The sequence below is a fragment of the Alnus glutinosa genome, chromosome 1 (assembly GCF_958979055.1).
Source record: "Alnus glutinosa chromosome 1, dhAlnGlut1.1, whole genome shotgun sequence".
Lineage (NCBI taxonomy): Eukaryota > Viridiplantae > Streptophyta > Magnoliopsida > Fagales > Betulaceae > Alnus > Alnus glutinosa.
This window is the reverse complement of record NC_084886.1, coordinates 51,770,792-51,791,474: the sequence shown is the minus strand read 5'-3', so window position 1 is coordinate 51,791,474 and position 20,683 is coordinate 51,770,792. Positions and strand designations below refer to the sequence as shown.

The window sequence follows — 20,683 nt, the reverse complement described above, 5'->3', positions numbered from 1 at the left end:
AAGACGCCACTGTGGAAGAAACTCTGGGAGTTGCATCTTCCACGGAATGTTTTGCTCTTTCTTTGGCGAGCTTGTAATGAGATTCTGCCCACAAAGCACAATCTATGCAAACGAAGGATTACTGATGATCCACTCTGTCCCATGTGTGGTCTAGAAGCCGAGTCTACTGTCCATGCCATTTGGAGTTGTGAAGCAGCTAAGGCCGTGTGGAATGAGAGCCCAGTCCGAATCCAGAAGTGTCCGGTGATGGAGACTAGTTTTATGGATTTATTTGGGAAATTGCAGGTCCGGTTGGAGAAGGAGGAGATCGAATTACTGATCTTGATTGCTCAGAAGATTTGGTTTAGGAGGAATCGATGGGTTTTTGAAGGAGAGCTTGTGCCCCCCATTTGTTCGATGAAATGTGCAATTGAAGATCTGGAGGAATTTCGGAAATCCAGTGAAGGCGTGATGTCAAATGCCGGTCTTGGTTCCACTATTACTACAGTGAAGTGGTCTCATCCAATGGGGAATGTGATTAAATTGAACTGGGATTCAGCTATCAGTCGACCAAAGAAAATGATTGGGGTGGGAGTGGTTGCACGGGATGCAGATGGGTGAGTAATGGCTTCTGCGTGTTCAACTCAAAAGTATATTATGGACTCATCTATTGCAGAGGCTTACGGGGCGCGCCAAGCAGTACAATTTGGACTCTTTCTGGGTATTCAATCTATTATTTTGAAGGGCGATGCGCTAGAAATCATTAACTCTCTCAACAATACTGAAGATAACGTTGGTAAGTTTGGCAATTTTATTATGGATGTTCGGGCTACTCTTCGGGAGTTTGGGTCTTGGGATGTTGTTCATGTAAAACGGGAAGGTAATCAGGTTGCTCACAATCTTGCAAAATTTGCTATTTCTTCTGAGCAAAACAAGGTGTGGTTTGACTCTTACCCGACATGTTTGTCGGGACTTGTAAATTCTGAGCTTACTTTGCCAGTTATTTAATGATATTACAAGATCCCTTCAAAAAAAAAAAAATAGTCCCTTCCAAAATCTAGCCAAGAAGATAAATCATAAACCTACCCATGAAAACGGTAGTGATAAGGATGGACCGTCATGATTGATAGTAGAACACACGTGTACTCCATATCACAAGGCCCACACTGCGTGTCGTTGTCAAACAAAAACACCGTAGGGTAGCGTGTGATAACGTCGCACGTGGTGTTAGGTTCAGCGCTGTCACGTCAGCTACGAGACCCTCACCTCTTGATTGGCTGAACAACTATTTATTTTTAAGTTGTAACTTTCGGTGGAATTCAAATTCTGTGAGATAGAGAGTTCAAAGTCAATGGTAAAAATAAAACAAACAGAAATGTACAAATTCCACAAGGTTGGTCGCCTACTTAACAAATTCCACAGCCCCATTACAAATCATCTTACTCCCAATCACCCAACTACTTTGTTGATTGACCTTAAAAGTAGGATGAGAATATAAGATGCTTTGACTGAGTGGATGAAAAGATGGTAACCTAAATTAAAAAAAGGACAGGTAATTTGATTTATGTTCAATTTTGGCAATTTTATGGACTAATCATACCCACTTAAAATTTAGAAAAAAAATACAGCTTTTATTATAAATTTTTTGCCCACTTACATAATAATTCATGTTTAAGGAAAATAACGCCACATAGACCGTCATGTGGCCGCCCACATTCTTGTGATTGACATGATAAAAATCACGTGAACTCACACATAAATTTGATACACGTCGATAGGACTGGCTTAATAAATTTTAAGGCCTAAGACGATAAGTTTAGGTTTTATAACTTTTTATATTTAAATATTTAATTAAATAATTTTAATTTTAAATCATTCTTTTAGCCTTTTGCCTTTAATTTTTTTAATAAACAAACTTAGTCAATATATTGATTTTAAGTTCATGTGAAATTACGAGTTATTAACTTTTTTAAGGGTGCAATTAATGTAATTTTCCATTTTTCTTTCTTTTTCTCCTTAGTATCTTGAAATTCAATTCTTTGTATTTATTTTTTACCCTAATTAAGGCCTTAATTAAAAACTACTGACTAACTAATATTATTTTTTTTTACCATAATTGGAGTCTTAATTAAAGAGTATTGACTAACTTTTTTTTTTTTTTTTTGGTCATAAATGGGGTTTTAATTTGTTTTTTTCTTAAAGGAAACTTAATTATATTATATTTATTTAGGACTTTATTTAATTGAGGGCCTTAGACAATTGCCTAATTTGCCTAGGCACTGAGCCGGCACTCCACGTCGACAACTAAAGACCCAATGTAAAACCACGGTGTGGTTTCCTATAAGGTTGTCTTTTCTCTAATTTTTCATTTTTCAATCTTCCTCCGCGTCCTTCTCACATACATAAATTTTATTCAATATTTTTTTTTTAATTAAGTTTATAAAATTATTGTGTGTCCATTAGCACGTGAGAATTACATAAATTTTTTAAGTAACATGTGAAAAGTACGTTTATATTTCAGTAAAACCGTTAAAAAAGCACGTGTTTCTCTCATCTCAATTGTCTTTTGGAGTGATTTTCTTCGACTTCCATGTTATGTTTTTTTATGAGACTCACAATCAATACTAGTGTACCAGTTACAAGTTACTACAACTTTAGGACCAGTCACGTAGAACTACTGTAAGAAAGAAAACAAAAAAACAGCATTTAGAAACAGAGTAAAATTTTCTTCTAAGAAAGAAGACTAAGAACCATAAATGGCAAAATACTCGAGCTAACCAACAGGGTCAGCTACCTTCTAATCGTTCTTTATTACTCCCATTTGTCTCCTCCACATGCAGCCTCCCGATCATACGCTGCACAGAATATAAATATCATGAAAACAGTAACCGCTCTGGCTTATCAATGATTGTCTAATGTTTTCCTATTTTCCTTGCATGTGATGCTGCTTCTTTAACAAGCAAAAACCAGCTCATCCGCCATCATTACCATCATCATTGCAAGGCCCCAGTACGGATTCTTCTCTGCTAACTGTTTCTGTAAGCTCAAGAATGCAGTTTTCTTGCTTTTCATTGCTTATGGGTTAATACTTGGCGAGCCGAACCTGGGGATATTTGGTAGGAGGAGAATCTGATGCTGTTTGTGTATCTTTTTTTGGCAAGTTTGGTCTGATCTGGGCAGGTAATAATAAGTTTGTATTTGAATTCTTTTCCTGGGTCACGAGAAAATGACAGTACAAGAGGAAATTTTGTGTCTTAATTATCTATTTTGTTGTTTGTGACAAAAATTAAAAATTGAAACCAACCTGAAACAGAGAGGTGTGTTAGGCTCAGTGGAGTCTCTTTTCTCAGGTTGTAATTAATGAAATGTCAATCAATCTTTTGAAACAAAATTTCCAAGAAATATCTTTATCTTATTAGCAAATTCTAGATTTTTGTCTTTCAGATTCTGACTCAATCTTCTTTTTAAATTCATGAAGATGTGAGCAAGTTTTGCAGACAGTTTTTGTTTAACGGCAGATTTGCTTGATCACCTCTTGGGTCTGTAGCTCTGACTGAGAAAATGAGCAGGGAAATGGAGCTCTTGTTCATTTTCTTGGCAATTACCTTAATTTTCTCGCACACTGCTGCCGACCCAGTTGAAGATAAGAAAGCATTGGTTGATTTCCTTCAGCATATCTCGCACCCGCGCTCTCTCAACTGGAATCAGAGCACTTCTTTATGCAAAAACTGGACAGGAGTGTTCTGTAACAGTGATCACTCCAGAGTCATTGAACTCCGATTGCCCGGAGTTGGCTTACACGGCCCAATCCCGCCAAACACTCTCAGCCGCCTGTCGGCAATTCAGGTCATTAGCCTCAGATCGAACGATATATCAGGTCCCTTCCCTTCTGATTTCTCCAAGCTCTTAAACTTGACTGCCCTTAAACTTCAATACAACAAGTTCTCCGGCCCATTGCCTTTGGATTTCTCAGTTTGGAATAATCTCGAGGTTATTGATTTTTCAAACAATGGCTTTAATGAGAGTATCCCTTCTTCCATTTCAAATTTGACTCAACTGATATCTTTGAATCTTGCTAACAACTCACTTTCTGGTGAAATTCCTGATCTCAATATTCCTAGTTTGCAGCAGCTAAGTTTAGCCAATAATAGTCTGACTGGAAGTTTGCCCAAATCCCTTCAGAGATTTCCAAGTTCTGCCTTTTCTGGTAACAATCTTACACTGGAAAATGCTCTTCCTCCAGTTTTTCAGGTACAACCACCTAATGTTCAACCAATAAAGAAAAAAACCACAAAACTTAGTAACGCAGCAATATTGGGAATAGTAATCTGCGGTTGTGTTCTAGTGTTTGTGGTTATTGCTGTTTTTATGATGCTTTGCTCCTCAAATGGAGGTGGAAAGGGCGGTCAAGTGAAGCAGAAAAAGAAAGAAGTCTATTTGAAGAAAGAGGTTTCTATAAAAGACGAGAGTGAGAAGCTTGTCTTCTTTGAGGGTAATAATCTTGCATTTAATTTGGAAGACTTGTTGAGGGCATCTGCTGAGGTTCTTGGGAAGGGAACATTTGGGACAACGTATAAGGCGGCTCTGGAGGATGCAAGTACTGTGGTGGTGAAGAGGCTTAAAGATGTGAGCGCAGGGAAACGAGAGTTTGAGCAGCTTTTGGAGGTGCTTGGGAATATTAAGCATGAAAATGTAGTTGCACTAAGGGCATACTACTACTCCAAGGATGAGAAGCTTGTGGTGTATGATTACTATGATCAAGGGAGCGTGTCTGCTTTGTTACATGGTATGTTAAACCTTTCTTCTTTCTGGCTGCTTTTTGTTGAATTCTCTTGATTAAAGTAGGATGTCATATGAAAACTACGAAAATTCAGCAGTTCTAAATTACAATATGTCTGCTAGGAACATCGAACGGGAAGAAAAAAAAGGTAGGATTATGCGAAGCAGTCAAGCCGTGTATAAATTCTTTCACCTTCAGATTCAAATTTTGATTAGTACCTATGCAGCTTCAAAGTCCTTGCAAACATTAATCTTGGATTAAATTTCAGTTCAAGTTTGCAGTTGAGAAATCCACACCAAAGATCTTTATCTGCCAATGTTTTTGGCATGATGACCAGTAATGAAATTGCAGAAAACTTATCCTAGGCCTCAAACATTCAAGAATAAATTTCATTCCATAGCAAATAATGTGTTTGCCAATGCTCATACTTCATTTGGTTGCAAAGATGTTTAATGCATCTCCAATACTGCAGGAAAAAGAGGGGAGGACGGCCGGACTGCATTAGACTGGGAGACTCGGCTACGAATTGCAATTGGTGCAGCAAGAGGCATTGCTCATATCCACAGACAAGCTGGTGGGAACAAACTTGTCCATGGAAATATAAAAGCAGCTAACATTTTCCTCAACTCCCAAGGATATGGTTCTGTATCTGATGTTGGTTTGGCAGCATTGATGAGCCCAATACCCGCACAGATGAGGGCTGCAGGATACCGAGCGCCAGAAGTAACAGACACCAGGAAAGCATCCCCTGCATCTGATGTCTACAGCTTTGGTGTCTTGTTGCTTGAGCTTCTCACAGGAAGGTCACCTGTACATGCCACAGGTGGTCATGAGGTTTTTCACTTGGTGAGATGGGTGAATTCTGTGGTTAGGGAGGAGTGGACAGCAGAAGTGTTTGACTTAGAACTTTTGAGGTTTCCTAATATAGAGGAGGAAATGGTAGAGATGTTACAAATAGGGTTGACTTGTGTTGCAAGAATGCCAGAGAACAGACCAAAAATGGCAGATGTAGTGAAATTGGTGGAAGAAGTTCGTCGAGTGAATACTGGAAGTCGACCATCAGGTGAGATTAGGTCAGAAGCCTCAACCCCAACACCTATTATTGCAGATGAGATAGCATCCTCCTCTGCTATAGAATCTGCCTCGGTTACTCTTTGAGACCTTTTTTTTTTTTGTCTTGGTTATCCATATAGTTTTCTTTGTTTTTTCATTTTCAGATTCAGGATTAATTGAGATTGAATTTGGGCAAATGCCTTTGATTATTGAAGTTGTTTGGTTTCTTAAATTCTGTGACAAACTTGGCGCTAAGAGTAGTTTAGCCACCTTGTTCCATATCACCTTAAGCTTTTCCTTAGCTATTGTATTATTTGGTTAGGACACTGGTATTTATGCGTTTGGAGGTCATAGCTCCATAACAAAAACCAATACATTTCCTCTGTGTATGTGTGTGTGTGGGTGAGTATGTATGATTGAGTTCCTCATCAAAGCTTGTCTTATTGCCCCAAGAGCTATCAATTCAATTGGATTCAGAGCATTACTTTTTTAGTAAATCTCTTAAGGCTTCCCAGAGGACAAACTCGCTTAAGCAAACTGTCGTACGAGTGTCTAATGAAGTTTATGTCCCACAATTAGTCAAAATTTTGCTTGAGCAAACATCGAGTGAAAATCCTGCACAATCTCGCTCGAGCTAAATTTTTTAACTGAATTTTCAAATTTCTATTGACTGCACATTAAGACCTAGTAAACATCGATTTTTTTTTTTTTTTTCCTTCGTAAAATACAAAATTATAGCTACTTAAATAAGCTTTCCAACAATATCAGACTTGCTCCGACTACTCTACTTGGTTTCATGATTTTAAATTGATGCATGATTTTCAATTATTGCATGAAGCCACCTGTAATCTAGTCTGGATCGATATGTAAGACAGCTGTTTCTTTATTATAAGGATTATAATGGGCGGACCACTTTAGTTTTTTCAAAATGCTGACCAGAAAGGAAAAGACATAAGAGACATACATCACAAGCCATGTCGGTGTCGGCAGTTTCAAACATCTTTTCCGACTAATTTCAGAGTTCTATATAATCACATTTACATCCATTTGAAAAGTTTAAAAAAGAAAAGAAAGAAAGAAGAAGAAAAGAGAGAGAGAGAGAGAGAGAGAGAGAGAAAGAAAGAAGGAGAAGAAAAGCACATGAATATCTTTTGTATAAGAACTACACACAAGATACTTGAATTCAGAAGCAAGAAATATTTCTCAATGGGGATAGACTTGACGCTGAGCACAACCTCGACATGCCAAGCTAAAGAATCATTCATCTTTACAATACAGCCAATCCCCTGTAGAGTCTACAAACATTTGATGGCAAAAGCATGAAGTGCCACTCATTTTCTCACGATTTTTGTCTCAACACCCCCTGAAATAGACATAACCCAAAACCAAAGATGTGTACATTAGTACATCTTGTCCAGATGGAGTAATAATTCTATCAGTGACAAAATTCTTTCTTTACAGATAGTAACACAGACCTTCTACTTCCTCAAATTGCACTTCCTTCACCAATTCAGCAGCTGCATGATACTCAAACCTACCAGAGGCATATAGAACAACATGCATCAGTATAAGAATTGTTCTGAACAATGTTCTATTGTAACTCTACCAGGAAAATATACTGATAGAACAAAAAAGGACTTCACACACAAAAGTTCTGTTTTTTTTTTTGTTAAAGAAAAAAAATTGGTAAGCTAAAAACTTCAGTAATAAATAATCTCCAGGACAACAATTTGAAGGCAGGACATTTTCCTCAATTAAAAAGTACAGAAACTCATACGAGAGCAGTGTTCTTCCAACAAAAAAGGATGACCGAACAATAACATTGCAGGTATTGCTTAATTTCTATATATTCTACGACCAAATTACTCTTTACTAAAGAACCAATATGTTATTGCACATAAAATAAGACCTCGCTACAATCGCCAATAAAAAAATATGTTTTATTGGTAAATTGCACAGATAATCAATAGGTTTGTAACCCAAGACCTCACTCTCCATCCTGTTCTTATTGAAGGAGGAGGCACCATTTGAGCAAGAGCTCGTTGGCTTCATAAAGTAAAAGCTGATCTTCCCATTCTACACTATCTAGTAAAAGCACTGTAGAAGAGATTTGTACGCACCATTCAGGAAGATGATTTGCCCCATAAGGGAATCTTTTGATTCTCTCCCAACTTGTTAGACCATAGACATGCCAATGTCTAAGTTAACAAAAAATACAAATTTAAAAAGCAAAGAGGATTATCTTTCCACCATGTAATACTGACACATGGGATTTGTGTATGTAATTAATATGCTGTCTCCAGAAAAGTGGAATGTTGCATTCAGATGGATTAGTTGGAAAGGAAACATTGCAGACCCGTGGTCACAAGATATAAAATCTGAACCAGAAAGTTTTTGGTAGATATGCTCAAGATCTTAAACTCAAATGAAGAAAACCCCACATACATAGCAAAATCATGCCTCAAATGCTTGATCCAAGCATTCTGAAGACCGTAGAACACTCCATTCATATACACAATGACACTATCATATGAAAACAAAACAAAGCTTAAATCAGCTGCAGAAAGAGTGTTAGCTTTTTTTTACCTGTTCGAGAAAACCACCTCAAGTTCAGAGCCAGACGCATCCTTAATAGCTTCAACTAACACAGTAACAATTTCAGTCTTGCGAGTACTAGCCATGAGTAAATCATACTCTCTAGGAATTATTATTGCAAAGAAATTATCACTTAGTTCACTCAAACACATCTTCTCCACAGCTGCCAGGTCAATCCTCCGTTTAACTGCATCAGTCTCTGGGTCAAGTATGTAAATGGCAACGTCAGTAATTAATACGATACGGCGTTTCATCTTCCCTGAACCAGTGAACTTCAAAACTTTATCAGCAAACAGAACGTGCCTGTCACCTGAAGAGATTTAAAAGTAGTAATGGCAAAGTCAGTAATAATGTTCCTTTTTTGCCCTTCTTTGGGTAGGGGGTGGGGGATGAGGGTTTTGAAGCAGAGATGGCAAAATACAATGAGACATGTTCAAGTGCATCACATGTTTATGAAATGCACATTGAACCCATGTACTCCGCTTCTCTAGCCCCTCCCCTAACCTATCAAAACAAAAGGATCAGGTACCATCGTTGGTTGGGAATAATAAGAAATTCTAAGACACATTTTGGCGTAAAAAATAATGACACTCCTCAACCCATCTATTGATATTTTTTTTCCTTTTTAAAGAACAATATGCAAGAGCAAGATATAATGACTACCCTAGATAAGTAATCAAAACAATGGGTTGTCAAAGATCAGGATAGAAAAACAAACCCAAGGCGTCTACACTTTTTTATTTTTATTTTCTTTCTTTGATGAACTTCTACAGCTCGATCATGTAACGTTCTTTAGGCAAAAAGTTGGCAATATCTCAACACATTTCACCTCTCCCCATAAAATTTTGGGATAGATCTTATTTTGTCAATTACAAATGCTAAAAGATGGACCAAAGTACTTATCCACAAGAATAAATTGAACAAAGTCAATCAAAATTTCCAATATATTAATGAAGGATCTCGTATTACAGATTTGAGCATCACCAAAAATACACCAAATGACACTCAGACTCGAACCCTTTTTCAGTCTAATTTTCATTACCCACAATCAATTTAATTTTAGGCTAACCCCATCTACCAGACATTAAACTTACATATTTGATTAAAGCAAACACTTGGATCAAACCAATGGGTGACAAGTTGAAACTTGTTTAAGGGTTGTTCTTTGTTCAACGCAACATAAGAACACACAAATGGATGGCACAAATGAAGCGTGCAACACACCATGATCATCAAAATAACGTGACTTAGATGGCATTCCAATGGCTTTATATAACCTTAAAATGGCAGGCAAGCGGTATAACGAAAAGTAGAGTCATTTCAATTTTATTAGAAATAAAATACGCTCATCCTCCACATGATAAATAAACCCAATATCATGAAATTATTCAATAATACCCTCTCTCCACAAGCTATGCATATTTCTCTAGGAAAACTCTTTTACATTTTTGCGAAATAAAAACAACCAAAGCAATAGAACAATTCATAGAAGTATTCTCAATCCAAATTTCCCAAATTGATTTAATCAAACAAATATATTCAGTAACCAACTCAGATATTCCACCCAAACACACAATTCTTGAATCAGCCAAGATCAAATCATAGTGTTGAAAGAACCCATTCACCAACCAATTCCAACCCAAATTTCCCAGCTTTAATTTACCATGTTCAAACTATGCCTCTGTAAAATTCGCACTCAAAGTCGCATAAATTCTGGTCATTTTAGGTCTCAACCCATTAGAATACGAACTAAAACAAGAAAATCCAAAACAAAGTAAAACAACCATTGCATATATGTGAATGCATGTAAAGCTGACCTTGTTTCTGCAAAAGCTTGATCAAGAAGGGGTGGGAGGCCACGTCGATGTAGTCGCCCTTACAGTCTCTGTGGAGCGAGGTTTTTCTGCGGACCTTGACGCCCATGAACGGTTCTTGATCTTCCGTCACGTTGCTATTGGATGGTCTTAATCGCATTCCGTTTTCTTCTTCTTCGTCGTCGACGGCGTCGTATTTGGGTTGCTGTGGTTGGTCGATTTGGACCCGCCTCTGCGGCCTGATCCGCTCCATTTCTCTCGGGCTCGGAGGCGAGTCTGACTCGGTGAGAGCTCAGTGAGTTTTGGAGCGCAGAGAGGGGGAGAGAGGGAGGGGGCCAGGGGCCTAGAGGCTAAAGTGGTTCGGTGCGCACCATGTGGGTGGGTGGGTCCGTTTCTTTAGTCGGATTCTCCACCGGTAGATCACGTTCGCTAGCTTAAGCCACGTCAATTATTTGACGTGCAATTATTGCAGGGACCGGAGGAAATCGCAGCCGTTGGTGTTGTAGAATCCACTACTCATCAATTATAACTATTTGTTTAGGCCTGACTTAATACTAATTAAAAGGAGTACTTATTATCTATATAAAAAAAGAAAAGAAAAAGGAGTACTTATTATTCATGTGGACAGATTCCTCTCATTTAAGTCCCTTCATCTTCTTTTCATCTTTTGTCCGATTTTAGACAAGTGACATAAAAAAAGAAAAAGAGAAATCAAAGGTTATCAGTGATCTGTTCCTTAACACTAATCTAACCTGTTTAAAAAAAAAAAAAAAAAAAAAAAAAAAAAAAAAACACAAATCTAACAACATTAGGCATATAATAACCATAGCCAGCTGCCCAGCTGATCATGGACTCCCTGACCAAAGGTTAATCTATTCATGCTCATCCACTTTTGGCTACTATATATTTGGTCAACCTTGTTTAAAAGATGGTCTACGACGGTCAGTCCGTTAGTAAAGTTGGAGTATTACTCAATCCGTGTGAAAGAGACGCTTTATATGAGTCTGAAATTTACCTGACAAGGGGTGGATACACGAAGTGACCCTACTTTAGAGGGGTTCCTCATCATAAAGAAAATAAGAAGAAGATGGTTTACAATTTACATGTTTTACACTTACACATTCTACTCGATTCTTTACATTTAGAATGAAATAGAAAATAATCATTTTATGATCAGAATTTAATGTTATTATATCTAAACGTATAAATGATGTCACATAATAAATATGTTGGCACGCCATTAAAACCAATTAAATGATATGACATCATTTGCATTATTAAATGCAACAACATCAAATTATGACTATAAAAAAAATATTAATAGAGAGGATCTTGTCCATTTTACTCTATCCTTATTTATAATTAAATTACATAATATTTGTGGTTGCTTTTGAACAAATTGTAGCTCGCATATCATAAAAAAATGACGATTTTGCTGGTTAACCTAGTTTGAGAAATATTTTTTATTTTAGTTTTTTTTTTAAAATTATAATGTATTATAAAAAAGTGGAATCAATTTTTAAGTTTTGAAAAGTGTTTTTAGTTGGAACAAAAACTTTGACAAATAAAGCCATACATGTTACGGTGCGTGTATACCCAATATAGAATTTTCAGACATTCTTCTAAAAATAGGTTGACGAAGAAGAAAAGAGGGAAATCCTGGAGAAGCTGTCTCGAAATGGAATTTGACAAACGCGTGGACTGTTCTTTTTACTCTTAAGAAGATTTTCCATGCCTTTCTCTCTCTCTCTCTCTCTCTAGAACCAGAAAATTAACCGACCAATAATATGGTAATAATGATGACATTTTGTTGTAACACCGTCAGACCATCGTATCACATTCCGTTGACCGCCTCTTACCAAAACAACGCGGCCTCCCCCAAACCGACGTCGTCGGCTGAGCCTCAATCTCCACCATTCATTTCCAAGTTTTCATTTTATATATCGTCGGCCAGTTGCAACTTTCGGCGTTAAAAAAACAGGAAAGAAAAAAAAGGGGAAGGCATTTCGTACAGAAAACGCCAAGCGGGACCCGCCATATAGGGAATAGAATTTGAACCAATCAAAAGGGCGAGAGGCGGACGGAGCAGGCATTTGTTTCTCGTAAACAAAAGTCACCACCTCACCGAATCCCCTATTCCTTCCCCTTTTCCTTTCCCTCACGAAGAAACCCACACGAAGGAGGATCTCTCTGTCTCGGTACGATCTCCTCCTCCTCTATATATGTACGCGTGATAGGCGTCTTCTGTATTGCGTGTGGAGGCTGTTTAGTTTGTGATCTGAGAGTTGTTGGTCTGTTTTTTTATTTTTTGGATCTTTTGTGAAATCAGAGGTTTCACAGATGGCGTCGAAGCGGATCTTGAAGGAGCTAAAGGATTTACAGAAGGATCCTCCTACTTCTTGCAGCGCCGGTAGCTTTCCTTCCATACAGCTTCGTTTTTATTTGTCTTTGTTATGGCTCTGTTTCCTTGATCTCTGTGCTGATTTCCATTTTATTCATTTTAAAAAAAAAAAAAAAAAAAAAAGTTTCAAAGATATCTGCGTGTGGTTGGTCGTTCCAAAATTTTCATTTACATTTCGTTTTTAATCTTTATTTTTCTTATATGTGTCTGTGTGTTAGGTGCTCGGCTGGGAATGGAATTATATTATTAATTTTCGGTTTTTTTTTTTTTCTCTGATAAAGTTCTGTTTTATGATGATGATGGGGATAAATACCTGAAACATGTATAGAGGACGATCTGGAATCATTGCAGAATGTGGAAAATTTAGTATTTGGAGAAAGGGTTGGAGCCGTTGGGCTGCTGCTTTTTTCTTTCTTTTTTTTTCTTTTTCAATGATTGTAGGATATTCTTTTGTCCAGCGAATGATAAGGATCATCTGACTTGGAGGGTTTCGTTCCATAGTTGTCGGATTTGCCTAATCTGTGGATTTTAGGTCTGAATAATTTGAGATTTCCATTGATGAGGGAATGAATTTTAGGCCATTGGGTTTGTAAAACTTTCAATATAGCGCACCAAATGCGTGCAATAAAGCAGTGCGCTAGGAAAGAAAGAGGAACAGAGGGGGTTCATTCTGCTTACAAACTATGCTCAAAAGGGAGTTACCTTTGAAGCTCTGAGCCATCCAACAAATGGTATTCCCCCTGCAGCAAATGGAGGCCGAAAAGCCGTAGTGAGCATTAGAACAAGCAATAGCATTACGTAAAGTTGCCAGAGTATGTTTAACCCCAGTTCAAATCTGGGTGTCGCCCGATCAACAAAGACATTGTAGCCTTTGCACAATTCGCTTCTGATCTTGACAAAGCTACTCAGAATCAATTGGCAAGAGGTCAGCGATTACACGAGTTGCTCAAACAATCTCAAGCCTCAAAGTAGAAACGTTCTCTTTTTAATTATTGGACACAAGATATTCGTATCCATAATAAGCATGTCTAGCACCGTGTTATGCTTGTCCTAATCTTCTATTGCTTTTGGCATAGACAAGTTTCAGAGATTATGCATAGCATCATAGTCTGCTCATAAATTATTGGTTCATATGTTGATTGTGTATACTGATATGTTAGCCATTATGAGGGTGAGTTATGGGTGTATTTTGAGGGAATCTAACTTTGATCTTTTGGGTGGGATTGAATTTGATATGCACTGCAAGTGTGCATTTCTGAAGAAGTTGATACCAAGGATCACTTAATACCATTATTGTTTGTAGTACTTGTTTTGTTTAATAAAATTAGGACTAGCGCGTGCTGGCGTTATTCGCTGGATTTTTTTGTGAGGCAGTACTCCAACCTTGCAGATGTTCATCTAGAGATTTTGCTTTTAGAAAGTTGATATTTCAGTCCTGGAGATAATAAACTAAATAATTTATTGAATGTTTTAGGGTTTGCAAATTTTATAGTAATGCTGTTGACTGGACCAAGTAGTCCATGCAACCATTCAACCGGTTGAACTGGTAAATCTGGTTTGATCTTCTGAATTTGAATTATTCTTCTCAGCCTGAGTTACCAAGTGTGGTCAAAACGGGGAAGTTTGACGAACTCAACTTGGTTAGAATTCAAAGTGATGCTCTACATTTCTAAGAATTTGCATAAAGAAATCCCTGTTGGACTCAATTTATGAACTGAAGGAAACTCTCAATCTATTGTTAATTGACAAATTTATTCCTTTTTTCCCCTGTTCTTCTCTGTATTATCCATTTGACTGTTCAGCTTTATTATTCAAGCTAACATATCTTCTTGTGAGCAATATGAACAATGCCTGCTGCAATATCCATTATTAATTTTATTTCTTATGTTTATATTTTATATTTTATATCTCATCTCATAGAATTGATGTTGCAGGCCCTGTTGCCGAAGACATGTTTCACTGGCAAGCAACAATTATGGGTCCTCCAGACAGTCCTTATGCTGGGGGTGTTTTCCTAGTAACTATTCATTTTCCTCCAGACTATCCCTTTAAGCCACCGAAGGTACTTTTTTCATCATTATGTTCACATTGGAAATTGTTCATACCCTATAGTTTTTAATGTATACTTTAGTCTCCACTGTTCTCAGTTGCTTTCAATTCGATTGTTTACTCCAAGTGATGCTGAGATTGGGTTTGAACTTAAGTCAATCTCTACTATGGTGCAGACAGGCTGTATGGTCTTGTTCAGGCTGTTACCTATGTTATTCAAAGGCATAGCTCTTATTTGTGTTTGGTTTTTTGGCAGCATTTAATTATGTTGTGTTGAAAGCGTTTATTGTGTTGGAATTTATCTCTATTTCCTTTTCTCTTTGAAAAAAAAAATATTTTTGACTTTGGTAATTAAACCAAATGGTTTTAAGGTTTGGCTCCAAATTTTTCAAAAAAAAAAGGTCCCAGTGTGATTTAGAAATTTGGGGATGTATGTTTAAGGAAAATAAAACAAGCATTCCAATGTTTTACAATGTATTTTAAAGTATCATCAGTCCTTCATGCATGTGTCTTTCTCTTACTCATACTTTGTGAATCTTGCAGGTAGCATTCAGAACAAAGGTGTTTCACCCAAATATAAACAGCAATGGGAGCATTTGCCTTGACATCTTGAAGGAGCAGTGGAGCCCTGCCCTAACCATTTCCAAGGTTTTTGTCCTGTAACCTTGAAAGCACCTATTTAGTATACTGAAAAGGCCCTCATCCTAGATATTACAGATTACTGGGTATTATAATGCAAGCTTTCTGCAGAATCAGTATCAAAAGATATTTCTGCAGAATCAGTATTATAATGCAAGCTTTCATAACCAAGACAAAGAATACAACTAGCAAAAAGCTAGAAACTCAACAAAAACCACTAGATCCCAACAAAGGGACCCAACCCAAAAAAACCAAGCACAAGAGCAGAAACAAAACTTCTACCCGTGCAGGATATCTAACCCAATACCGCAATTTTCACATAGAACAATATTAGAGGCAGATAGTTTAAACCTCCCTTTACAATTGACTCTATGCTTAATATCCTAAATTACAGCATTTAAAATCTGCTTTTCAGATTTAGGAGTACTTCCATGACGGATAGCATTCCTCTGCAGCCAAATATGATAAACCACAGCAACTTGCATAAAATGGCACTCAAACTACCACCCCTCCAATTCCTAACGCCAAGAGAAACATCCTCATCCCAATCAACCGTAGGATCCACCAAAGAATTTAATACATGAGGCATTTCCATAACCGAGCACTAAAGCCAAAACCAAAAAAATAAGTGGTCAATAGACTCAATACAACCATGATAAAAGGAACAAGAAACATCCCCTCCATAACCCCAGCCCAACAATTTATCACCGGTAGAAAGACCGTGTCGAAATACAAGCCAAAGAAGAGTCTTGTTTAGCAATAGCAAGGCCATAGCAAACCAAATTCATCCATTCAACTTTAGGGTTCTTCCTACTGTCTTCCCAAGCAGCATTACTTGAGTACTTCAAATTCTTGGTCGACATCAGAAAATTTCACACTAGGCAGCTGACTTTGAATATGCACAAGAGCCTCAAAACGAGCAAGACTCCAATTCCACCTAGTTCCATTCATAACTGAAGCAACTTTAGCTTCAAGGATACTGCCAGCATCATAAACCACTCTAAAGCCAAACTTATCCACCAAAATTCCACTCGGATGCCACCAGTCCAGCCAAAGAAAAATAGAAGAACCATCCCCCACTTTAAATTGAATAAATATTTTGGCAACATCCCTACTTTTCTGCGTACTTATTCTGTTGCACTAGTGAGAATGTTCGTATTTGACAAAACTGAATCATTCATTGCAACATATAGAAATAGAACCCTTTGGGTGTTAGTGTTGTACGAATGGATAAGAACGGGGTTGAACCAGAGGGCTTCAATGGTGTCTCTGGGGGCTTGAGGAAGGCTAGAGAGGAGCTTGCTCCTGGGGTTTCTCCGGTTCTGTCTTCTTCCAGGGGTGGTTCTGTAGCCGGGCCAAGTCTTCCTTTGATATTCCCTGGGTTTTCGGGTTTTATAGTTGGACTTTCTGAGACTTCTTCTCTTCTTCCAGCATTGGAGACGTCTTCCACCCATACAGATTCATTCTCTTCGGTTGAGATGGATGCAAAGTTGACGTTGGAGTGGGAGATAGATGTTAGGAAGAAGGTTGCTGGGTTTTGGGAGAGGTTGTCCCAAGAGTATGCGTGGAATGAGTCTGAGGAGTATAACGAGAGGTCCAGAGCTATTATGGAAGAAATGATTAAGCGTCAGAAGACTAAGGGCAAGAAGGGGCTTATGAATCTGCAAAGCTCCGTTAATTATGGCGACTCCAAAATTTCTTCTAAGTGTAGGAAAGGCAAGACCCATGTGATGTAGGGTTGTTTGCCTTTGAGGTTTTTGTGGTTTTTTTGGGGCCTTAAGGTTGGGTTGTTTTGTGGGCTTCTTCTTGTCAGATCAATGGTGAGACTTTTGCTTCTTGTATACTCCGTGTGTACTAGGGGGGAGCCTTGCACTGTTTTTTTAATAAAATTGCAATTACTTATAAAAAAAAAAAAAAAAAAAATATAGAAATAGAGCCAATATACCCAGTCCCATTTCCATGTCTCTGAATCTCTTGGTGGATAGAAAAGAAATGATCAATTACAAGTTACTAGTGCACTGATATACTGGAACAAGCCTGAAATGTTCTTTCTCAGTGATGATGCCTATGTGAATGGCGTCTGTGTGCTGTGTTCGCTTCTTGATGAATGTCATGAATTTAGACGTTCTGAAACAAAGCCTATTTCCATTTCATGTCTTTAGATTTCAATTTGGGTTAATTACACTTAACCCCCCTCAACTACAACTCATTTACACGGTATCCTCCACAAACTACAACCTTTCGCATTCAACCCCCATCAACTAGTAATTGTTGGCAAAAAAGCCCTTACATTAGCCAAGCACGTAAGCCACCCCTGGGGTGGCCGAACCACCCCCCAACACTTGGGGGTGTAATTAACCCTTTTAATTTTCATGGTCAGGTATATAGGTCCCCATTAGAAACTGTGCATAAAAACTGTTTACTGAAGTTGAGTAAATAATTTTTGTGTGTATAAAACTGTTTGCTCTTTTTATCTTTCAGGTTTTGCTTTCAATCTGTTCTCTGTTGACGGACCCGAATCCAGATGATCCTTTGGTGCCAGAGATTGCTCACATGTATAAGACGGACAGGAACAAATATGAAACAACTGCAAGGAGCTGGACCCAGAAATATGCCATGGGCTAATAAAGCTGTGGTATGTGAGGGGGAGGGGACTTTTGTTTTTACCATATTTCAGCATATGTATCGATGTTTGTTGTCTCTCTATCGTAAATTGAACCAAAGAAGAGGTTCATAACATGTCCTCATTCAAAAATTAAAGAAACACATATGTTCCTGTCTTGTTTGTATGGATAATTTGATCTTTAAAACAATGGAATTGTGTCCGTATTAACATTGTCGCCCCTAATCCTTCTGAGGACCCCATTATAAGTAGAGTTTACTGTTTTCCTTTCCTGTTGGAGTAGGATTTCCCATGTTTTCTATCATCTAGAACGGGAAGAATTTTCTGTTATAGTCCTCCTAGTGATTCTTGATAACGTCCGAGACTCTATTTCCACCGTGTTAGCTTCAGAAGACTGCAGATCAGTTGGGCCCAGGGAATTCTTAATCTGGAACAAAATTTCCCTGCCAGCGGAAAGAAAGAAGTGTGTCGGTGTTTTCGATAATTGAAGGCAATTTCTTTCCATTGTAACCCTGGCAAGCAACTAATTTGAGTGACCTTTGTTTTAAGCGGGTCTTGTCTCAAGACATTTGGATGGTATTTTATGCTCTGTCTGGGTTAAAATGTTTTTCATTCAAAAAAAATAATTTTTTTGAAAATATTTTTTACCGTTTTGGCTCATACGGAAAATGAGCAACGGTGGAAAACGGCTATCAACTCGCAGTGGAGGCTTGGCGGTTTGAGAATGAGAGCTTAAACTTGAAAAATAGTTTACGAAATATGAGAATGGAAACAATTTTTAGAAATTAAAGAAGTTTTTTTTGGTCAAATTGAAAATATCTTTTTTACAAATATGAAAAATATTTTTCAAAAAATATCTGGGATGTTTTTGAATTCATCTCATTACAGCTTTCTTTCAATGCATTGGAGGTGTTAAAGACTGACGAACGTATTCGATCCCCCACGTAAATGCCAAGAGATTTAGACTCCTTTTAAAGGCCTATTTAGCTCCTACTCCTAAGGCATTCCAAATCCCAAAATTGAAGCTGGAGCTTCGTCTTGCATTGGGTTTCAATGCATTGGGTCTCTGGGTCTCAATATTCACTATTTTAAAAATAAGTAATATCAGGTTACCAGTAAAAAATGGCTTAATAATATTCACTATATATCTTTAATTTGGGTCAACTACTTTTGCCACAAACTCTCTTCTAGCTGCACGCAAATTTTGGTTGTGACAGTTCCATAGTTTATCCAAGTGCTTAGGCCAGTTTAAGGCAATGCCTTCTATGATCTATCTCCTAAACGTTGGTCGTTGGGCCAGGCAATCATCTCAGAACGTGTCATATAAATTTACCAATATTGTATTTGCAATCTACAAATCTCATTTCAATATCTGATCAGTTGAGATAATGTTTTATACTATTTCCTCTTGTTGACTTGGAAATGCTACAATACAATTTTCCTTAACTTTGTGTGAATAACACTTTGCCCGATGGGATTTGGAGGTGTTGATGCGGATTTTTTTGAGCAATGGAGACCTGCAAAATAAATTGGGAGATCATCGGAGTGGGGCTAGTAGGGGGAGTCTCTGATGATTAATTCAAATAATTTTTTGAGATATATCTTCAGTAGAGAGTGTTTGGGCTATTTGATGTTGTACTTTCTTCTTCTTCTTCTTTTTTTTTTTTGAATTTGTGACCCTTCTTATACAAGATTTTCTGGAGGTGGCCTCTAATTTCACGGATGGTATCGCCTAATGATTTTTCACCACGTAATGGGTGACGGCACATAAATGTGTAGTAGCTCTAAATTTTTACAGCCCTTTAATTGAGTGAACCCATAATTATTTATTTTCATATCAAGAGACTTCTCAACTCTCGAGCTGCCGAGTTGTATATGTACGAATAGTTCAATATATTATGTTCTTATACAATTCAAGAGATTAAAAAGCATAAAGCAGCTATTTGTCTTCTCCTGAATCAATCTTATTCTTAAATCAATTAGTGGTTTTCACTCTATCCATGAAAGGTAGAGAGCTAGAACACCATTCATCTGAACCCCAGGGAATTATTTTTAAAGTAATATTAATGCATGTGATTAATTAACCCATTATTCTTTTTCCTCCTAGATCAATTTTAAGTCAACTCATAGTTTTAAACCAATGGCTCTTGAATTAAATGATATTTTTACTTCTTACAAGCGAAAAGTTTATAGCATCAGGAAGGTCAATCCATTATGAAAAAAGGAGGAAAAAATAAATAAATAATCCCATGACAGCTTGACTAGGAAAACTTAAAACATGGTTTGAATATTATTTTCTTTCTCAACTCTGTTGTCTTTTATTGGAGGAAGGCTATTGGAATATGAAATGGGGTATCATTTTCAATCACTATATATATATATATATATATATATCCCACTATTCCATGTTATTTTTCTTTGAATGAGATTTCAATTCCAAAACTACAATTTCATTAGATATCGTACAACTAGAACTCTTTTACAAGTTATACCGTACATGTCAACATGTGATTAGAGAGTATTAAATATTTTTTAACAACTGACGTAACTCCAATCACATACTGACATGTGTCAACAAGTTATAAAAGAATTGTACGTCTAGCATTTGTTTTTTCTTTTTTAATCTTATACGTATGGACAAAACAAGTACATATAATAGGTGAAAATGAAGCTTGTACAAGACTTTTTGCAAAGAACATTTTTTTTTTTTTTTTTTTGGCATTCAGTTAATCAGATTGTGATCACTTTGT

The 20,683-nt window shown here is 37.3% G+C and overlaps 3 protein-coding genes across 3 annotated transcripts; 2 read left to right on the top strand and 1 right to left on the bottom strand.

Moving 5' to 3' along the window:
* Nucleotides 1-2,769: 2,769 nt before the first annotated feature.
* On the top strand, nucleotides 2,770-6,044 carry LOC133857972 (probable inactive receptor kinase At4g23740). The gene is made up of 3 exons (XM_062293369.1): nucleotides 2,770-3,159; nucleotides 3,458-4,765; nucleotides 5,232-6,044. The coding sequence occupies exons 2-3, from the start codon at nucleotides 3,541-3,543 to the stop codon at nucleotides 5,915-5,917; spliced, it is 1,911 nt and encodes a 636-aa protein (XP_062149353.1). The 5' UTR covers nucleotides 2,770-3,159; nucleotides 3,458-3,540; the 3' UTR covers nucleotides 5,918-6,044.
* Nucleotides 6,045-6,793: 749 nt separating this feature from the next.
* On the bottom strand, nucleotides 6,794-10,590 carry LOC133857962 (uncharacterized). Its single transcript, XM_062293358.1, has 4 exons — nucleotides 10,225-10,590; nucleotides 8,399-8,717; nucleotides 7,288-7,346; nucleotides 6,794-7,175 (listed from the first exon to the last, which is right to left on the bottom strand). The coding sequence occupies exons 1-4, from the start codon at nucleotides 10,472-10,474 to the stop codon at nucleotides 7,144-7,146; spliced, it is 660 nt and encodes a 219-aa protein (XP_062149342.1). The 5' UTR covers nucleotides 10,475-10,590; the 3' UTR covers nucleotides 6,794-7,143.
* A 1,671-nt stretch (nucleotides 10,591-12,261) lies between these two features.
* LOC133857953 (ubiquitin-conjugating enzyme E2 10) lies at nucleotides 12,262-18,158 on the top strand. Its single transcript, XM_062293348.1, has 5 exons — nucleotides 12,262-12,419; nucleotides 12,551-12,631; nucleotides 14,557-14,684; nucleotides 15,215-15,319; nucleotides 17,792-18,158. Exons 2-5 carry the CDS (start codon nucleotides 12,562-12,564, stop codon nucleotides 17,933-17,935), a joined length of 447 nt encoding a protein of 148 aa, XP_062149332.1. The 5' UTR covers nucleotides 12,262-12,419; nucleotides 12,551-12,561; the 3' UTR covers nucleotides 17,936-18,158.
* The last annotated feature ends 2,525 nt before the right edge of the window (nucleotides 18,159-20,683 follow it).